At 31.1% G+C, this 19918-nt stretch overlaps 2 protein-coding genes across 5 annotated transcripts in view; one reads left to right on the top strand and one right to left on the bottom strand.

The window, feature by feature from the left end:
* Positions 1-3881: 3881 nt before the first annotated feature.
* On the top strand, positions 3882-13673 carry LOC118449590 (uncharacterized). Of its 2 annotated transcripts, XR_014982811.1 has the most exons (5): positions 3882-4025; positions 11831-12036; positions 12106-12213; positions 12297-12505; positions 13580-13673. XR_014982811.1 is itself a non-coding variant. In XM_035884357.2 (4 exons), the coding sequence occupies exons 1-4, from the start codon at positions 3882-3884 to the stop codon at positions 12436-12438; spliced, it is 600 nt and encodes a 199-aa protein (XP_035740250.1). In that variant the 3' UTR covers positions 12439-12585. The 2 variants fall into 2 exon arrangements, 1 of the variants encoding a protein (XP_035740250.1); XM_035884357.2 differs by lacking the exon at positions 13580-13673 and having other exon boundaries at positions 12297-12585.
* A 4236-nt stretch (positions 13674-17909) lies between these two features.
* Positions 17910-19918, bottom strand: part of LOC118449571 (uncharacterized) — a 13920-nt gene continuing 11911 nt past the window's right edge. For all 3 annotated transcript variants that reach the window (XM_035884331.2, XM_085660552.1, XM_035884332.2), the window contains exon 5: positions 17910-19323. In XM_035884331.2, the coding sequence (XP_035740224.1) occupies positions 19029-19323 (295 nt within the window). In that variant the 3' untranslated portion in view covers positions 17910-19028. The remainder of the gene's footprint in view (positions 19324-19918) is intronic.

The raw sequence follows: 19918 nt of genomic DNA, 5'->3' as shown, positions 1-19918 counted from the left end.
TTCTAGCATGAAAGGCGAAGGCGAGAAATGGGAAAAGTCCTAAGTAAATTTCCCTGTCGGGACTCGCCTTAAGATACCTAAGGAAAGCGATATACGATGTGCCATTTTCTTCTTTCTTTTCATCTTTTTCTTTTTCTTCTCTCCCTTTCATTTCATTCTCTTCCTCTTTTTTCCTTCTCCATTTTTCTTCAGCATCCTCTTCTCTCACTAGTTTATCTCGATTCGTAAATACAATGATTTTCTTTATCTATTTTTTCTCTTTCTCTTTCTCTTTCCCTTTTCCTTTCCCTTTCTCACTGTCTCTCTGTCTTTCTGTCTGTCTGTCTGTTTATCTGTCTGTCTCTTTCTTTCTCTCTCTCTCTCTCTCTCTCTCTCTCTCTCTCTCTATTTCTTTCTCAATTCTTTCTTTTTTCCAACATTGGAAGTTAGATACCTCGAAATTCATTCAGTTGTGGTAAAGGAAACTAAACTGAAAGTATCTCAGAAGATTCTCTCTCTCTCTCTCTCTCTCTCCCTCTTTTTCTTTCTCTTTCTTTCTTTCTCTTTCTTTCTGTCTTCTTTCATATTGATGATGAAGTCTGAACGGTCACGCACGATCGCATGGGTTGGTTTTGATATAAGAGTGGTCAATAATAGTAACGTATAACTTGACATTAGTTTAACTCAACGTTAGAATTTTTATTTTTATCCTTTTTTTTTCTTTTTTTTTTTTTATTGATTATTCAAACAGAAGAAGAAGAGTAAAATGTATTATATATTGAAATTTTTTTTTTATTCGCTATCATCAAACTTATATTATTATATTTATTACGGTTCATATAAAAAAGATAAAGTTTAAGTGATAAATTTTAAAGATTATTTAAACGTATAAAGCTATTATCTATGCTGTTTATTTTCCTTCAGCTGGGAAATTAAACAATATTCTCTCTCTCTCTCTCTCTTTTTTTTCTCTTTTTTGATATAGTTATAATATCGAATTTTCTATTGAATAATAAAAGCTACGTGTAAACTTTCGCTTCTCGAGAATGAAAAGGAACCATCGAACTATCTCGAGACTAACGAACGATCCTCCATCTTCTACTTTTCCTCTTTCCCCTACCTTCTCGTTGTAGGCTTTTCAAAGAACGTGTATCGAAAATTTGAAAGTTGTCGCCGCCCATGCTTTGTTCCTCTTCTCTTTCTCTTTCTATCTATCTATCTTTCTCTTGAAACTCGACGTGGAAAACCTCTTGTTTCGAACTTGCTTATACACACATACTCTCTCTCTCTCTCTCTCTCTCTCTCTCTCTCTCTCTCTCTCTCTCTCTCTCTCTTTCTCTTTCTCTTTCTTTCTGTCTCACGAACTCTGCAGGGAGTAGGAGACGCCTCGTTGAGAGTATACTCATCCGGAAAAGTTAATGACAATTAGACGAGAACGGACGAAACGGTGATTACGAGGGGAGAAAGAAGAGAAGATGAGGAAGAACACTCGAAGTGAGGTTGAAAGGAATAAGAACAATAACTATCCCTGATTCGTTCGCGAACATTCAAGAAATTATTCCTTAGCTTTTGTACGGAACGTAATTATTCAAAGACCGTTCTCGTTCCGCCGCTAATCTTACTCCCGATTAAAAGGTAAATTCGATTTAAGTGCGTTTTTACGCAGCTTCGTTTCTCTCGTTTCGTATTCGTTCGAATTAGTTTGAAATTACATTGATTGTCTTGAATTAATGTCAATCTCTATAGAATAGGTAAAAAAGAAAAAGAAAAAAAAAAGAAAAAAAAAGAAGAAAAAGAAAAGAAAAGGGTAATAGATTAATTCTAATTTTTTCCAATACGTCGTTATTGTTATTGGAAAATTTCGATCGCGATCAATTCGAATGAATCATTTTGAAATGTTTTGAAATTCATGTTTAATATTTATTGGGTTAGATATTACGAGTAAGAGATGCCTACAGAATGTTCTAGATATCGATTTTCTTGGGCCATTAATATTGATATTTTTTCGTAATAGCCAAGTTGAATCTTAAGATCACTTTAGTGGTTACGTTTTGGTAACAGACGTTACAGGGGCATTCGAGCGGGTCTTGAAACTCTGCAGAACGTACAGACCACAATTTATCGCAGGTGTCGAGTCGCTGACCGAGCGATTCTACTCTTGCCATAGCTTCTATGCTTGCGCCTAATGGAAAACGAAGTCTGTCTCGCGTACCTAAGAAAAGATACTTTGGTACTGCCGACGTTCGACCGATCTTCGTTTATCAGCTTCTACGTTGAAACGTACTGCTACTAGTGAAATTACTATACTGAGTTATGGGAACTGTCAAAATTAAATTACTTCGTAATTACAAATTGGCTGATAGTTCTTAACGCCTGTAAAGAGAAAGAAGAAGAGAAACTTATATAATCTTTTTATCGGAATTCTCACAAGATATCTTAAGAAATATATAAAATATGTATATGAAATTATAAAAGTTCATCTTGGATTAAAAATATAAGTAATGATAAGATCAAAAACTTTTCTAAAATAAATAAAAAGATTTGAAGATTTTAAAATTATAGATAATATTCAATATAATATATGTATCAAATAAAGAAAAAAAAAAAACCATGTAATTTGACATTAAATTACGCTTATATCTTGAGGGCAACTGTATAAAGATATACGAGTTGAACGTTAAAAAGAGATATGTAAGAATTTAACGAATCTTTACGAGCAAAAAATTTTGAAACTACTTATGAAAAAGTAAAAGGAAAAAGAGAGGAAAGTGTTTCTTAACTATGAAAAAATAATTGAAGTTATTTATTGGCAGTCTTTAACTCGTTCGAACTCTCTTTTCTTTTGCGAGAGGTTATTATATGCAAGTCGAAAAGCATGGAAGGTAACGCGATACTTATGTGAGTCATAAGAGGTAGATTACTATAAAAGTTGCTATAAATTGCACCCTTGATAAAGGTGTGCACCTATATTTAAAAACCTGTGCTCGAGCGTTCGAGATACATCTATATGAGAATTCGTTCGCTCGGCTTTTCCGGTTGAAAATAAGAAAACCATCGCTTTCCGCGTGATTTTCATAAAACGTCTCCCTCCATCGCCCATCCCCAAGCCCCTCTCCTTCATCTCTAACCACCACGTCTCTTAAACTTTCACCGTTTCGTTCGAGAAAGAAAACTTTCGACGAGTGTTGCAAGTCTTTTCACTCGAAAACTCCTCGATCGGAATATCTCCGATGCCTTTTTTTTTATTTTTTCTCTCTCTCTCTCTCTCTCCTCTCTCACTATTTCTCTCTCCTTCTCTCTTATCGTTCCTTCTCATTACTCTTTCTTTCCCACAGTTTCAAGAATTTTTGAAGAGTTGCTAACTTTGTTTATTTGTCCAGCAGTCTTCTTCTATGTTTAGCTCGATGCCAACAAGTTATTTTTTGTTTACTGTTTTATTTTTCCTTAGGACTTTGTTCAATTCGTATTACATACGTAGATACATAACTACATATGTCTTATTTCATCTTTATCTTTTTTTATTTATTCGTTCATATCATATCGATCTAATGTTTATCGAAACGATATTACTCTCACTTCGAGATTTACAATAATTTCATTTTATTGTTTCTCTTTTTGTTACAGTTTCGCGTGCGTGAAATAACTTTAAGCATTATGTGAAACATTTGCCGTATCATTGAACGCGAACGGATATACGTACATATATAGAAGATTCTATATATTATATAAAAGATATTTATATACATATATCGCCAATATTGTTATCATTATTATTATTTTCGTTTAACGTTACGAAGCGACTCGACGTATATGGGTCGTGGCTAACGAATATCATTTTTTCTTCTTTCTCTTTCCTTTCTTTTTTTGATTTTATGTTTAAACTTTGTGTTTAGTGATCCGAGATGACCGTTAGTCTACTCTTCTTTTTCTTCGTTTTGGCCAGTCTTCTTGGAATATCATCCAGTCAAATCGATAGAGACTTAAGAGAAAAAAGAAACGCTTTTTATTCGCCTCCACTTCTTTATCCTTTTGGTGGTACGATAAAGGTAGGTTATTTTATTCAATCAAGAAATAATAAATATAATTATTACAGAATTTTTTTTTTTTTCTTTTTTTTTTTCATTGGTCAAATATTCGATTAAACGTTCGAAATTTATTTTGCTATTAATCTGAAAAAGGAATAGAGAGAGAGAGAGAGAGAGAGATTGAATTACAACGTCAATATTCTTTCTCTCTCTCTCTTTCTCTCTTTCTCTCTCTTATTCTGTCTATCTATCTTTTCGTTTTGTCTTTTAACCTCTTCTCATAGCAAAGGCGAATTATGAAAAGAGCGCGAGACGTCGAGAGAAGAGCGGGATATGAAATTTAATTTTCCTCGTAGTTTTCCATATAAATATAACTCGATATTACGTCGTATAATCGAGTAAACTCTGTTAAGTTCTTCGTTAAAGTAAAACTCTGCTTTCGTTTCCTACTAGCCGGTAATATCTATGACTTTTTTATTCATTTTTTCTTTTTTTTTTTTAGTTCAAGTAAAAACAAAAATCGTTTCAATGATCGATTTTTACAAACTCATCTAACAGAGTACCGAATTTAGAAATTTAAAAAATAATTGAACTTCCTGAGAGAGTAAGGAATATTTTTGTAAATTAAATAGGACTAGATTAAAAGTATTTATAAACATTTATCTTAAAAATACTATTGCATATATAGGTATACGTCATCGTTTTAAAACAATAGAATAAAAAAAAACGAATAGAAATATTATCGTCTAAAAAATGGCAGCAAAAAAATAGCATTTTACTTAAAATAACATTCTATACGTATCCGCGAAATTTCATAATTTTTAACATTTCTATGATCGCTTATCCGTCTTTATTCTATCGATTTGACTTTTTATTATTCTCATCGATTCGGTAGATCAATCGATCGATGAAAATGACCAATATCGTTTGCATGAAAATTCTTTTCAATGTAGAGACCACTAAAATTTTAAGCTTACTATCATGAATATTCCTCTTATTAAGCTTTCTATTATCGTGTTAGTGGGAAACATCGTGGAAATTAATGGCTGTGAAAATGTAACGTCGATTCTCAACTCCCTCGCGAGATTATACCTCTCTTTCTCTCATTCTCTCTCTCTCTCTCTCTCTCTCTTTCTTTTCTTTTCACGTCTATTTCTATTCGTTATGATGAAAGAGCTCTTTTCGCTCTTCAAGGAGCGCTCGTTTGAAAAACGCACTTCGTCCGTTTCGTTTATGGATTAGCGCGATTTATTTCTCTTCTTCCTGTTCTTTTTTTTTTCATTCTTTCTATTCTTTTCATACCAAAGATAAAAGAAAGCGCGAGAATGATATATCGGGGGATAGTGCGTACACTTTTCGTTGATACGAAAAGATAACAGGAGAGAGAAAGATCCGTCATGAAATTTCCGCTTGATAGACCGTTTTCGTGTTACATAAAATATGATCGATGCTTTCGTCCACTGTGTTTCGCTCGTGCAATAGTAGGTTGATGTTTAAAATGGATTCCAAATGCTACTTCAATGTTTCATCGGGTAAACACGCGATCAATCATTTTGCTAATATTCCAGGAGACTCGAATAATGTGGCTCGATAATAATAGGAAGGATGCATGAAACGTTACCTGGAGAGCGCTTAAAATGGATAGATAGATTACACGAGCGATTGCTATTTAAATAAAAAATAATCAAATATATAGCGATTTATGTGTGTTTGCATGTGTACGTGTGCGATAATGAAAATGTATTTTATGATTTACATATCTTGATGCAACAATATCGTTTTATTACTTCTCTCTCTCTCTCTCTCTCTCTCTCTCTCTCTCTCTTTCTCTTTCTCTCTCTCCTTCTGTATCTCTCTTTTTCATTTATTATCGTAAACGTAATATTTTTTTTAAATTCATTATTACTTTCGATCAGATTTGATCTTAATTTGGCGTAACACGGAAATGGGTTTAATGGGACAAATTTACTTTCGTATCAACCTAACGCAACATTTTCTTTCTATATTAATTCCAAACGAATAGATTGAAATAACACGTTATTCGTCTGTTCGTTCCGGGCTGTTACCTTAACGATAAACCTAAATATAAAGTAGGACGAGTGCTACTTTGAACGAGTTTCTTTCGTGAAACAGAAAAAGAGAAAGAGAGAAAGAGAAAGAGAGAAAGAGAACAAGCGAGAGGGAGAGAAAGAAAGAAAGAGAGAGAGAAAGAGAGAGGGAGAGAGAAAGAGAGGAGGAGTGATCTCGTTGAACAAGGTTTAAACTAGCTTGATCAAGCGCAATAATATTTCAGACACAAACCAGTAAGTACTTCTATCGGTGTTTAGTTTTACCCGAGTAAACTTCACATGCAGAACAATTTATGTTAAATTCTCACAAGGAGATATATCCGTGTACAAATTTCATGTAACATCTACAAAACTATTATACTTAACTTTGAATCAACGTTCTCTGTTGGAATCCTTTGATCGCATGCGAAACTTAACAAGTTTTAGAACAGTGTTACGCTTTTCATTTTCAATTTCGTATCTCGTCGAATTAAGTGAATTTGTAGAAAATAGAGAAACTATTTAAAAGAGGATTGAGCCGAATGGAGGGGTACTAAACAAAGCAATCTCTATTAGATATAATACATGTGTATATTGAGTTATCGTAGTAGGATCATTGTATCTTTATTATCGATGTCAGAGTTAGAACAATATGATAGCTTCTAAGAATTATTTGCATTGTGAAATTGTAATAAATTTTTGCGTTGATAAAAATGAATAATGAATAATGCCTCTTTAGAAAATGGATAACGAATAATAAATAACAATTAATAATTGATAAATAATACTTTTTAAGAATTATACGATCTTATTCTATTCGTTATTATTGTTTAACTGTTACTTAACAAAAGAAAAAGAAACAAATTCTTGCAAGATGTCATTTTAAAATGAAAAATTATTATTCAAAGTTAATATCAATGTAATTGCAAAAGACTGTGCCAATATGAAAATATTCTATTTAGTTTGGTTTCGTGTTATTTATTTTATTTTATTCTTTTTATATACATGTATACATAATAAAGTCATACAAAGATGTTCAATTCAGTTCGTTACAATTAAAATTTATTAAAATAAATAATCATAACGTTCCGACCGATCTCATTAACCTCCTTTCGCTATGTAATCCTTTCAAAACAAGAAGGTAAACGAAGGGGAGAAAAATTTACGAAACAGTCTTGGCGAGGTCGAATTTTCGTCAGAGAAACAGAAAGAGAGAGAAAGAGAGAGATAGGAAAAAAAAGAAAAGAAAAGATGGAAAAGTCGAAGTTGTGCGCGTCGGTCGTTTACATTAGTTCGGGCTGCTTGATTGCTGCTTCCGGAAGTACGGTAAGAGAGCAAACACGATGTATTCGGGTCAATGCGCGCATGGCATGGAACGACGGCGAGTGTAGTTTGCCAAAGTATAATAAAAAAAGGAAAGAAATTGACATTGATTGTTTGCATCGTAATTCGGCTGCACGACGCGTTCTGTGCTCGCTTACCGAGTATTGCAAATATTTGAAAGTTTATCCTCTAAAAGCGGCTAAACGCGAAGAAGAGAACACGTAGATTCGTAGTATGTACGTACACTCGTTTATATGACGTTAGCGTATGTATAAAAAGAATGTTACTAACGTTTTATCTTACGAAATTTAAAAAATTTCTATGAACATTTTTCTTTTCACCTAGAAAGTCGTTTTCGTAGATACGTATATCTAATCATTTTTTTTTTCAGATAAAAGTATTACACGAAGTAAAAAATATAATTGTTTATTGTAAATCAAAAATTAAGAATTATGAAGAAACAAAATTATTATTTGAATAAACGAATTAGAAAATTCTTTGCTAATAAAACCTAATGACCTGTACTTCGAATGAATAACTAATTTGATATTATTATAAAATCATAATTTAATTGGATTCTGAAACTTTTTTCTCTATTTCTTTTTTGTTAATTTATTCAATTAATAAATATAAAAACTTATATTTGAACAAAGTAAATAAAAATGTCTAAGCATTATATTATTGATACGACATTAAATATATTAGTAACTATTGAAAAAATGATATATTATTTTAATAAAAAGTTTTATTAAAGAATATGTAAATTGAAGAAATTTCAAGAAAATAAAAGATCAAATGGTCGAACGTTCAATTGGTAATTATTGAAAAATTATATATTTTAATAAAAAGTTTTATCAGAAAATTTGCAAATTGAAGAAATTTCAAGAAAGTAAATGACCAAATGACCGAACGGTCAATAGTCAATTTCGGAAGGTGCGAGCATTGCTGTAAAAGCGAGTTTCCTACCATTTATCTTACGATTCCTTCGAGAATACCACGCCTCCGTGTAACCTCCTCCTCTTTCTACTTCCTTCTCTCTAGGAAAATTTAAATTCCACACGGGTGCAAGTCGGTAGTCGAACGTAACGAAAATGGTGCACGCTGTGCGATTTTCGCGCGAATATCTTCCAGGAAGGGTGGAAAAGTGGGGAAATAGAAAGAGAAAGCTAAGAATGGCGAAAGGTATTATTGTAATACAGTTCGTGCTGATTCGAAAAATCGATAGGGTGTTTTACGTAATAGTGATGAAAACAGTCTCTGTAAAATCATTAATACCACGTATATATTAACGTAGATATGTAGATTTATTATTAAATATATGCATAAATGATCACAATGATAAAAGGATATTTGGAATTTTCCTTGATTTGCTATTGAATTTTTCTATAACAAAGAAAAAACAAGAAAATCAAATTCTATTTAAAAAAATATCAATGACCTTTATAAATATTTTCAAAACTATAATCTTCGGGTAAAAGTTTTAACTTTTATTTTATATATTAATCTCTTTAAATCAAACATTCTTCTGGAGAGATTGTTTTTTATTGTCAAAAATAATTCGGATGTTTCCTATTTTATATGACTCACCCGGTATATATCCGATACGGTCTAACTTTATATGCGCGCGTGAAACTCGATACAACATACCTTACTATTTACACTGCACGATACTATTTTATACAATTTTACGATACAGATGAATTATTTTGGACATTCGATATTTTTTAACAATTGTTAATATATTAATTCATACACTTTAACATATTGTTAGTTTTGTAATTTGTATCGTTGGACTCGTTAACACTTTCTTAATTTTATTTTGCACTATTCAAATTTCCTATTTCTACAAATAATTGTTAAGAAAATTGTGTTGAGAGAATTGAGAGAAAGAAATTAGAAACTAAAAAAAAATGGAAAAAAAAAAAATAAATAAAAATAAAAGACTAATACAGTAAACGAGCCGTAAAATATTTGTTATTTGCTTTTCTCGTTTTCTTTTTCCTTTTTCTCTTTAGAATAGATAAATATCTTGCGATAACAATTACAACGTTATATGTAGCTGAATAGATCATAACGGAGTACACTGTTCATCCTGAAAAGATAACATCAGTTGGTACATCATAAAGCAATGCAGAATAAACATCATAGAAAAGTATGATTCTTATTCTTCGAATAAATGCTGATAATATATACAGTTTAATTATACTGATTGTCGTCTCTAACGTAAAATGTATAATTATTTTACGTCAAAATTATTAGGTTAGTTAATAAATATCATAGAAATGTTTAACATTTATATTTATATAAACAACAATGTATTAAGTATCTTTTTTTATTGAAAATTTCGATATTATTTATTGATTTACAATTCAATATTTAATATCGAATAAGAATCAATCGATATTATCTTATGGTCACAATCTATATTTAAAAACCAATATACATGGGATCGAAAATAATATGAAGATGTAAAATTGTAAAGAAAGTGTATAGAGGAAATCGAAAGGAGAGAAACCAAAAAAAGTAGATAACTTGGAAAGAAAGTGACAGAGAAAATGGAGAATGTAGAAAGGGGTAGAGGAGGAGAAATAATAGGAAAGAAGGAGAAAGACTTAAAAGAAAAACAAAAACAAAATGGGGAAGGATGGTAGTAGCCGGACGGGGGAGCTGGTTGATACAGACGTGAAAGAAGGAAAAAGTTTAAGAACAACGTAATATCTTGGGAATTACGGGAACGAATAGTGAGAGAAGGGAGAGAGACTAAGTGGTATTCCAAAAGTTGAAATACGAAGACCACCGTGCAATGTCAAGAATGGTGAAATTTCTCACAAAAATGGAAGAAAAAAAAACTACATGAGACAGCGTAATTTCACTTTCCTCCTCTCTTCAATCGCTCATTCTTATCGTTTGACCACTTTTATGCGACTTTTTCGCAGAATTTAGAATGTTTCGTTTGCAACGAAAAGAAGAAAAAAAATAGATAGAGAAAGAGAAGATAAATCCCATATGGTTGATTCATTTATATTCTCTATCTATCTAATTTTCTTTATTTTTATTTCTTTCATATTTTAAAAGGTTTAAGTAAATGATATATTTTCCTTTGTATGCAATGTAATATAATTTTCTTCATCTTTATCTCTTTCATATTCTAAAAGGTTTGTGAAAATGATATATACTTCTTTATACGTGATGTTACAAATAAAAGAATTTCATCTTTCTTCATCTAATTCTCTTCATATATTTATCACTTTCATACTCTAAGAAGTCTATACTGGTACTCATATATGTAGGCTAGATTTTATCAGTCTTCGAGAATACGAATGTTTTACGAGCGAATGTACTCTCTAAGATGAATTCCGGGTTTGTTTCTTATAGACGCAATCCCTAGCTGCCATTGGTCAACTCTCATCTTTATCGCGGAACGTTACTTAGATCTTATGAAAATCTTTACTTTCTTTTTGTTTCTTTCGTTGAGAAAATCTTATGTTCAAACAAAAGAATTCATGAATCGGAAGTAATATAAAAGACACATTTAAAAATCTCGATTCGTACATTTCGGAGTAATCGGACGCAATTCATAATACGGACATTAGAAAATTTCTATATATAAAAGGAAAAAAACAAAATACTTTTATTGTGTTTCTTTACAATATTATGGTCGTACAATGATATAAACAATATTTGTTAAAATATTATTAGGACATGAATGAAAGTTTTCATTAGATACAAAATATTTATTAAGTTTTTTATTGAAATTTATTTAGTTTGTTTCAATACACTTATATCTTCCGATGTATGTATTATCACGGATATAAATCAAAACAATTTAATCTAATTTTTGTATACTGCAATAATATTTTATATATATTGGAAAACAAGAACTTCTTTAAACTGTATTTATATTTCTGGAATTCTAGACTATTCACTAAATAATTATCTAAACAATTTACTAATTGTTTTTCTATTGTTAGATCTTATTTGTTTATAGAATGTGTGAATGTATGTATACAGATATACATACATATATATATATATATATATATATATATATATATATATATATGTATATCTATATGAAGAGTAATTGATGAAATTAAATGATAGTAATGTTTTATAAAATAAAAATAAAAATTCTAAAAATATTACGTATATACTTTTTAGGATAACGTAATTTTTGCAAATTATTCGCAAATAAAATACGATTTCTTTTAATGACAAAAGACAAAATCTAGCTTATATGAGTATCAATGAAGTTATAGATTTTTTGATGCATGATGATAGAAAAAATTAGATAAGAAAGATAAAATTCTTTTATTTTTGTAACATTATGTACAAAGAAAAATAGACCGTTTGAAGAGAGAAATTTCAATGGAGATCAGAATTTCGCGCAATATACTTCTTTCCTCTTCTTCTTCTTCTTCTTCTTCTTCATAAATTGATGTGTTCGCAATGTAGCTCGTGGTAGGATTTGCAGTGCCGATCAAGCTCGCTGGAAGGATTTTGGTTTATGGCCAAAACTTTCAATTCCAATATGCTCTGCCGCAAAACGCAACGTTCTTCAGCAATCTTTCGCAAAATCGCGTATTTTCGCGACGACGTAGAGACCTTGATTGGTATGGAAGGGACCTTCTTTTTAAAACGTTGGAACAAAATTTTCAAAGGTATACTATATCTTCGTTCAAATTAAGAACAACATTTTTCTTTTCGATGAAAAAATATTAATTTTACAGAAATGGATTGAACGGACGAGAATGTTTAAAAAAAAGTATTTGCGAGGCTGTTGTGGATCCTTTGATAGACGAAGGACTTATAGGAGAACTTCTACATCTTTTATTAACGTAATTTTATATTTTACAATTAAATATTTAACTTTTCAACGTTCGTTATTATATATTTAATTATATTTTATTTTTCGCTATAGACCAGAACACGCTGAGGATCCATCGTTTCCTGAAGATTTTCTACAAGCAGCCGAAATTGGTCAAAGAAACGAAAATTGCTCAAAGATCTTTTCTTCTTGTCCAGATGGTCAAGGATTTTTGGATCGAATCTCTCGCGTTTGATCGCATAAAAATTCACAGATACGATTCTCTGTGATTCTATTTTCTAATCCCGTATTATCTTACATAGGTAAATCTTTTTTTGGTTACTCTTATTAAGAACGCATTAAACTTCTTGATAAATCATTTTTTTACGATTTATTAATTATATACCAAGCTTTCTGTCTTCGTTTATACAATTTTATTTTCAATCAAAATAAATTTTATAAATTTGAATTCACCAATCTCTCTTATTAATAGGTTAAATAAAATTTATTTCTACCTTTTAATTACCCTTTGACTATCGTATAAATATTGAACAATCATTGATATCAATCTTTATACAATACCACAAAGTTAAAGTACATCCAATTAGTTGTACGAACGTCTAGGTATTGCTCACTTTTAATTCGCGGCGATCAATGGTTCATAGTTCAAAAGTTCAAAAAAAAAAAAAAGAAAAAAAAATGAAACCTCTCTTCATATCAAACGTAAATGTACGTTTTATCGATCTTTTACCTATTTTTTCTTGGTCGAGTGCCATTCCAACGTAACTCGACTTTAGGAGTCCCTTATCGTGTACTCGAAAAGAGCTTCGGTAGTATTTCGCTTTTTTTGAGACGAAATTTTCTCTCTCTTTTTTTCTACCTGTTTTCGTGAAAATTCAAGATGAAAATATATAGATATATAGTTAAAGATCAAAGGTGCAAATATTATACAGAGAGATTTTTTTTAATATTTAGAAAAGAAGTAGTAAATTAATCTTTAGAGATTAAGTTTAAAAAATAATTTTAATTGTTTTTTTTCTTTTTTTAATAATTATAAAAATCAAAAAATATTGAAGAAATAGGAAGAAATAGGACCTTCCCAAATTGTGTCAATAGAAAAATATTAACAAAAGGAACATTGGATAAATTATAAATTCTTTAAGATTATGTATTAAATAAGTATCTTTTGTTTAATCTTTTGTTTAAAGAATAACGTACAAACAATATATGTGTTAATTATTTAAAAAAAAAAATATACATATATAACAATATTTATTTTATATTATTTTAAAGTTAGACTTAAACGAGAAACATTTCTTTGTATGATCAGTTTGTTTTTTGTTATATCTATTATCGGAGAAAAGAATAAAGGATGAAGAAAATAATTCTTTTTCAAGTTTTCAGTCTCACGAGAATCCATGAAGACAGTACGAGAACTAGAAGATACAGAAGGAAGCTGGTAGAGAAAAGGAAGAGAAAGAGAAAACGGATGAGATCCGAAGGAAATTTAAAAAAAAAAAAGAGAAAGAAAAAAGAAAAAAAAAACAAAGAAAAAAGCGAGGAAAATGACGTTGCCCTCGAAGGGTTCAGGATGCAGTAAAAGAGGAGGATATACCGATGGACGCGTTCCCCATTTGAAATTCTCTTTCGGTAGATTCTTCCTAGATTCGTTCGCCTCGAATTTTCCCTGCAGATCCCCTGATTTCTCTCCGGTTTCTATCTGATCCGTTTTCGACATTCGACTCGTCGTCGTCGTCGTCGTCGTCTTAGGTATCTACTTCTATCTTTCTCATTCTCTTTCCGCTTTAAATCGATCTCCATTGATGCACCGTACCAACTACACAAGAGCGAAGGAAAAATAAGAAGGAAGGAAGGAAACGAGAATGAGAGAAAGAAAGAGAGAAAATTTTTCATTTCATCGCTCTCTCTGTCACGTGAGACGGACCATACTACGTCGATGCTTCTTTTGATGTGACGGAAGAGAAAACGCAAGAATCATCTCGCTTCTATATTTCTTTTATTCTCTCGCTTTCTCTCCTCCAAAGATGGAATAGCGGAAAAATCGCGCGGAACTATCAGTTCTCTCTTTCTCTCTCTCTCCCTCTTTCTCTCTCTCTCCCTCTCTTTCTCTCTCTCTCTCTCTCTCTCTCTCTCTCTCCCTTGTTGTGAGGTCTACGACAGATCCAAACATGTTCGAAAATGTCAACATTTAATCAGAAAATATTATATTTTCAGATTTTATTTGATATAATAAATCTTTGTAATTGATAAGAAGTTTTACCAATATCATAGAAAGATTAACAATAATTGTATTATTATGTTATATATCTATATAATTTTTATTCTGTAAACTTGTATATAAAGAGATTTTCTTTTATTTATTTATATATTCTATAATTTATTTAAAACGTAAAATTACGAACTTACTTAAATATCGTTTCCGAAAATAATAAAACAAAATCTTTCTTTGAATTTCGTTTTATAATTAAATGTGACTCGTGTTTCTAGTACGTGTTAGTTTACTTTTTGTGTCATTTTTGTTTATTTTGTTTATTTTTTGTGTCATAAGATCGATAAATGGGATATGTCTATCAAAGATCTATCAAAGGGCAAAAAAAGAGAATAAGAAAAGTCTTTAGTAGTAACCCGAATTACACATGATGATATTTAACAGTAATGATAATAAAATAATAATGATATAATATAAAATGATAATTATAATTATGATGTTAACGATATCGCGTATGTGAGAGTAATTAGTGAAAGTGAATATAACAAAAAAGAAAAATTCCTTTTTTCCCATTTCACATGATTAAAAGAATATATCGTAAATGTTCATTATATGACAGAGAAATTGTTTACCTTTGTGTTTGTTTATTTAACGAGAGAATTTTTTCGCTATATATAAAAATGTAAAAATATAAAAACTATGAAGAAAAACAGAGAAAGGAAATAAAAGAAGAAAGAAAAAAAAGAAAAGAAAAAATAAAGAAAAAGTATATCAACAATCTTTCACATAAAATTTCTTCGAGCTTGAGAAACACCCGTTATATAAACGTTCAAACGCATCTACATTTGAACGATAAAATTTGTCTCCCTTCCAACAAATTTCTATCCTATTCCCTATGAATATCGGATGGGAGGTGAGTGTAAGCGCGTCCAACGCATCGCGTCTTTCATAATATAGGACGCACTTTCTCGCAAGTAACGTTGGCTCTTGCGCGCGCTCCTACACATGTAGTAAACTCCCTTAGAATTCACAAACGACTGATACGTGGCACTATATAAAGTCTGAATTATTTCTATACCTGTGAAAGCTACCGTGACGTCATCTCGTTCACCTCGCTTTGCTCTTGGGGTTGGTCTTATAAATTCTGGAAAGATATACGTATTATGTATAACGATTTAATAGATAAATCTTTTTTTTTTTACAATTATCGTTGTTCTGTTTTATGATAATCAATTTTTCCATTTTTTCTTACTTTTACTTTACTAACCTTATATAATTATTAACTTTTCGATTATCTCTTTCTTTCAAATCGTACAAATTAAATATTTATTACACAACATCGAGAATATACTTTTTTAGATAATCATTTTTCCGATATACTGATATTTCTTTACTTCTTGCAATTTCTTTCCGTTTCTTCGTACAATATGGCGTTCGTGTTCATTCATTTTTATATAAGTATTACCATCTTTATATGAAGAACCTTGACGAGTTTGATCAAAGTCGAATTAACTCTACTAGATGATAAATAAAAGAAGGAAAAGATAGAAGAAAAGCGAAAGAAGATGTCGAAACAAATTCCTTCGTTTGATCGTACTTAAGCTTAATTTTTCAAGCGTTAGAACCGTCGATAAAGAGTAATCTTGGTAAATCCTGACGTCTGCGGAGAATCGAAATGGCGTCAAGTATAATTCGCCGAGGAAAAGATATCGTTCGTTCATTCGTTCGTTCCTTCGTCTATTTCGTCGTTCCTTCGTTTCTTCGTTTCTCCTATAGCCTGAAGCTTCTCTTCTTCTTTCTTTTTTTTTTCTACTTAGGTCAACCTTCTTTCGACCGTTACTACTGTCGTTATTGCAGAGCTTCTTCCAAGGATTCACGGGTAAGAATAAAAAAAAAAAAAAGAAAGAAGGTTCCTTCTGTTTCGTCGAAACTTAAAACGAGCGACGATATCACCTAAGGCGGCAAAAGACATCGAGGCAATCGGAAAGGCTCTCTTCTATCTCATTCTTTCCTTCCTTATAGAGAAGGCAGTACGCGTCTCACGAAATGAAATTAATCGAAGGGAAGCAATTTCTCGAAATAGTAGTAGTATTGCAGAAGGAGGTTCGATACTTTTCGTATCAATAGTCGAGTATTTTCTGCTTCTTACAGAAACGTTTTCCAAGAATTTATTCCCGCAATTAAAAAATAAAAATAAATAAATTATTCTAGCCATATATACTTATTATATATATATATATATATATATATATATATATATATATATATATTTCTTTTATTACGATTATTCTTGACATTTCCATTTATTTCAAATTTGTTGCCAGATTGTTTTATATCATTATTTATGTTTCCTTTTCCTTTACCTACAACTACGTTTCGTATATATGTATTATATGGTATCGAATGAAAATCACCAGGCTGTACTTGTGTTTACCACTTCGTAACAAATCAGAAGCTCGTAAGGAAAAATTATTCACCAGAAGCTGTAAAGTGTGATCATTCTTTTCGATAGAGTGATCGTTTTTCTTTCTTACTCGTTCGCCCTTACCTTTTCTTCCACTAATACTACCTTACCTCCTCCTTATCTTTCGTTCTTTCTCTCCACGTTTCTATGATACTTCGTGGAAACTTCCCATCGAATTTTCATCGAGTAGTACGTTTACGAACGGACACAGTCAAAGAAGTTGCGAGGGTAACTGGACTCAATCCGGAAGAAAGTTCAAGAGGAGAAGTTTAACCGCATAAAGGAGATCGGTATATTGGACTAAGTCGATGTTCGATCGATCTCTGACATTCTTACAAGATTCTTGTATGTTTGTCTTTAAAATTGTTTATTTAAAACATTTTACAAAATATTGTCATAAATGAATATTTATCATTTTGACGTTGATGAAAATCAATCCATCTCATAATGCATTAATCATCAATTACAATTTTCTTCCTCTCTCTCTTTCTTTTTCTTTATCTCTTTCTCTCTCTTTCTCTCTCTTTCTCTCTCTTCCATTATAATAATCATTTCTTTTTAATCTAAGGACAGGTAGTAGAATTGTGGTTAATCGTACAAGAATCAGATGGTGTCATGGAAAAGAGGGTTGTTATAAGCGGTCTACACTAATACCACCGGCAGTACTATCAGCAGTAGTACCACCACCAGCACCATCACCACGCCCGACCTGCACCGCGAACTGGGGCGGTGCCACCAACGCCGTAGAATCGATATCTGTTCAGCTCTTACTGAATTTTAGTCACCATAAAAAAAAAAATGTACTTGTTTACGAACATGAAAAGAGAATGAGAGACAAAGATAAAAATATACTTCTTTATTACAGATTTGACAATAGTAAAATCATATATGTAGAAATGGAATTTATCAGATTGAATTCCCGAAATGAGAGAAATGATCCTAGAAATACGTAAATGCATATATATTTGTTTATGATTAATGAATTTGTAAAAAATAAATGTGAATTTTTTTTTATTTATTTCCTCATGTTTTCTTGTTTTTTATTCTTTTTTTATTTTTATTTTTTATAATACAAATGACTATATATCAACGTAACCATGCATATAAATATTAATTATTTCAATTACGTTGATTCATAGTTTCTTCATTAATCAATGTGACAATTATCTCACTCTCGTATATTTTTCATCGACTCAGCTGGGTAGTCTATCGTCACGTTCCTATTTCAGAAGAAGCACGCTCGGCAAACACGAAATAACAATGAACAAGTCGAAAATCAATTTTCTCTACGACAAGTCGTCTGTTCGTTTTTGAAATGAGTTACAAAGGGAGAAAGAAAAAGAGAAAGAGACAGAGAGAGAGAGAGAGAGGGAGAGAGAGAGAGGGAAAGAGAGGAAGCAGATAGTTCGTATTATACGAAGAAAGACATTTTACGTATAGAAATGAGAAAGGAAAAAGATCTCAATATCTTCATATCTTTGTCCAAGAAAGTCCGCAAATCGTGCCGAGTGATTTTTCATCCCTTATCGCGTTGACCGCACGACGTTACGCAGCTAACGTAGAAACTGAAAAGGGAGGAAAGAGGATAAGGGAAAGAAGACGAAGGAACATCGGCAAGGCCAGTCTGTCCTTCTTACATTTGACAAAAATCTATTCCTCATTCTTTTTCTTCTTTCTTCTTTTTTTTTTTCTTTCGATCCCTCGTCGGAGACACCCTCTTATTTAAGAAAAGATACGAATACCGATGTCACTTACCGGGAGGGGTAGAAAATTAATTCTGACTTAACCATTTCCTTCAAACGTCCCCGAAAATTGCTTTTCATTTTGAGCTTCTTTATTGATGGGTTCTCGGCAGCACCGATTAACTGCTAGAGTTAAGAGATTTACCCTCTTCTATCTCTCTCTCTCTCTCTCTCTCTCTCTTTCTCTCTTTCCTTTTTCTTCTTTTCTTTAAATTTCTTAATTTTTTGTCTCTTTCTTGAAATATTTTTTTTATAATGTCGACCTTGATCTTTCGATTAAAACGTCAAAGACAAAATCAAACTGTTATAGAGTTTGATAATATTGAAAGTTTCACATACGTACTTATATTAGATATATGAGAAAAAAAATCTCATCTAGTTTCGAGAACTCGTCCTGTCCGAGATAGAGTTTATTTCATGTTATATCTTGTCCAATTCTCGCTAACGTCATCGTCGTGGTCATCATCGGTGGCATAAGTTCCGGACGGGCCAATCGGAATTACCGGATGCGATGGATGGTAGCTAGTAACGTCAGTATAGTCGCCCGACGGTGCATTATATTTCCCGAGGGCCATGTCGATGAGGGAGAAACTGCATCCAGGGAACATGGCGATGCAGTCTTGGCCTTCGTGACCGGCTTTATGGGCATTGGTATACATACGATGTTCTTCTGGTTCAAAGGAAAATACTTTTTTAAGGGGTAACCTGTAAACAAACGAAGCAAAAAATGTATGCTCGAATTATGTATTCACGTTGTTTAAAATTCATTCAACAATTTTTTTTTTTTTAACACCTTAATTGTCATTATAGTCACACATGACTGTAAACATAAAGATAGATTAATAATATAGAATAGTATAAATAAAAATGTTATAAGTAGATTGCATTTTACTTATAGCATTTTTATTTATTAAATCTAGAGATTATAAGTAATATGCAATCGAATAAAAGATATCTCTTATTAGATATTAAATAATGCAAATAATGATATAAGATAAAAAGTGCGCTATGCAACAATTGATAATTGTTAATAATTCTTTATTTACTTATTAACAATTATAAATCGTTTTATTTTTTAAATAAAATAATAAAAACTTGTAAATTTATTGTTAGTTTATATCCAAGAGTTTAATGTTTCCTAGTTTCATAGTACATACTTAAATTTTGTATTTTAATGGACTCAATCATAGTTAATAACGAATATCTTATTACTTATCATTGATAAATTATTATCATTGGTAATATCATTGATAAGTTATTACCATTGGTAATATGGATACATGGTAATGAATCATTGTTT

The sequence above is a fragment of the Vespa mandarinia genome, chromosome 12 (assembly GCF_050613455.1).
Source record: "Vespa mandarinia isolate Hongniang chromosome 12, ASM5061345v1, whole genome shotgun sequence".
NCBI lineage: Eukaryota > Metazoa > Arthropoda > Insecta > Hymenoptera > Vespidae > Vespa > Vespa mandarinia.
The sequence above is the reverse complement of the archived record's forward strand: the minus strand, read 5'-3'. Positions and strand labels throughout refer to the sequence as shown.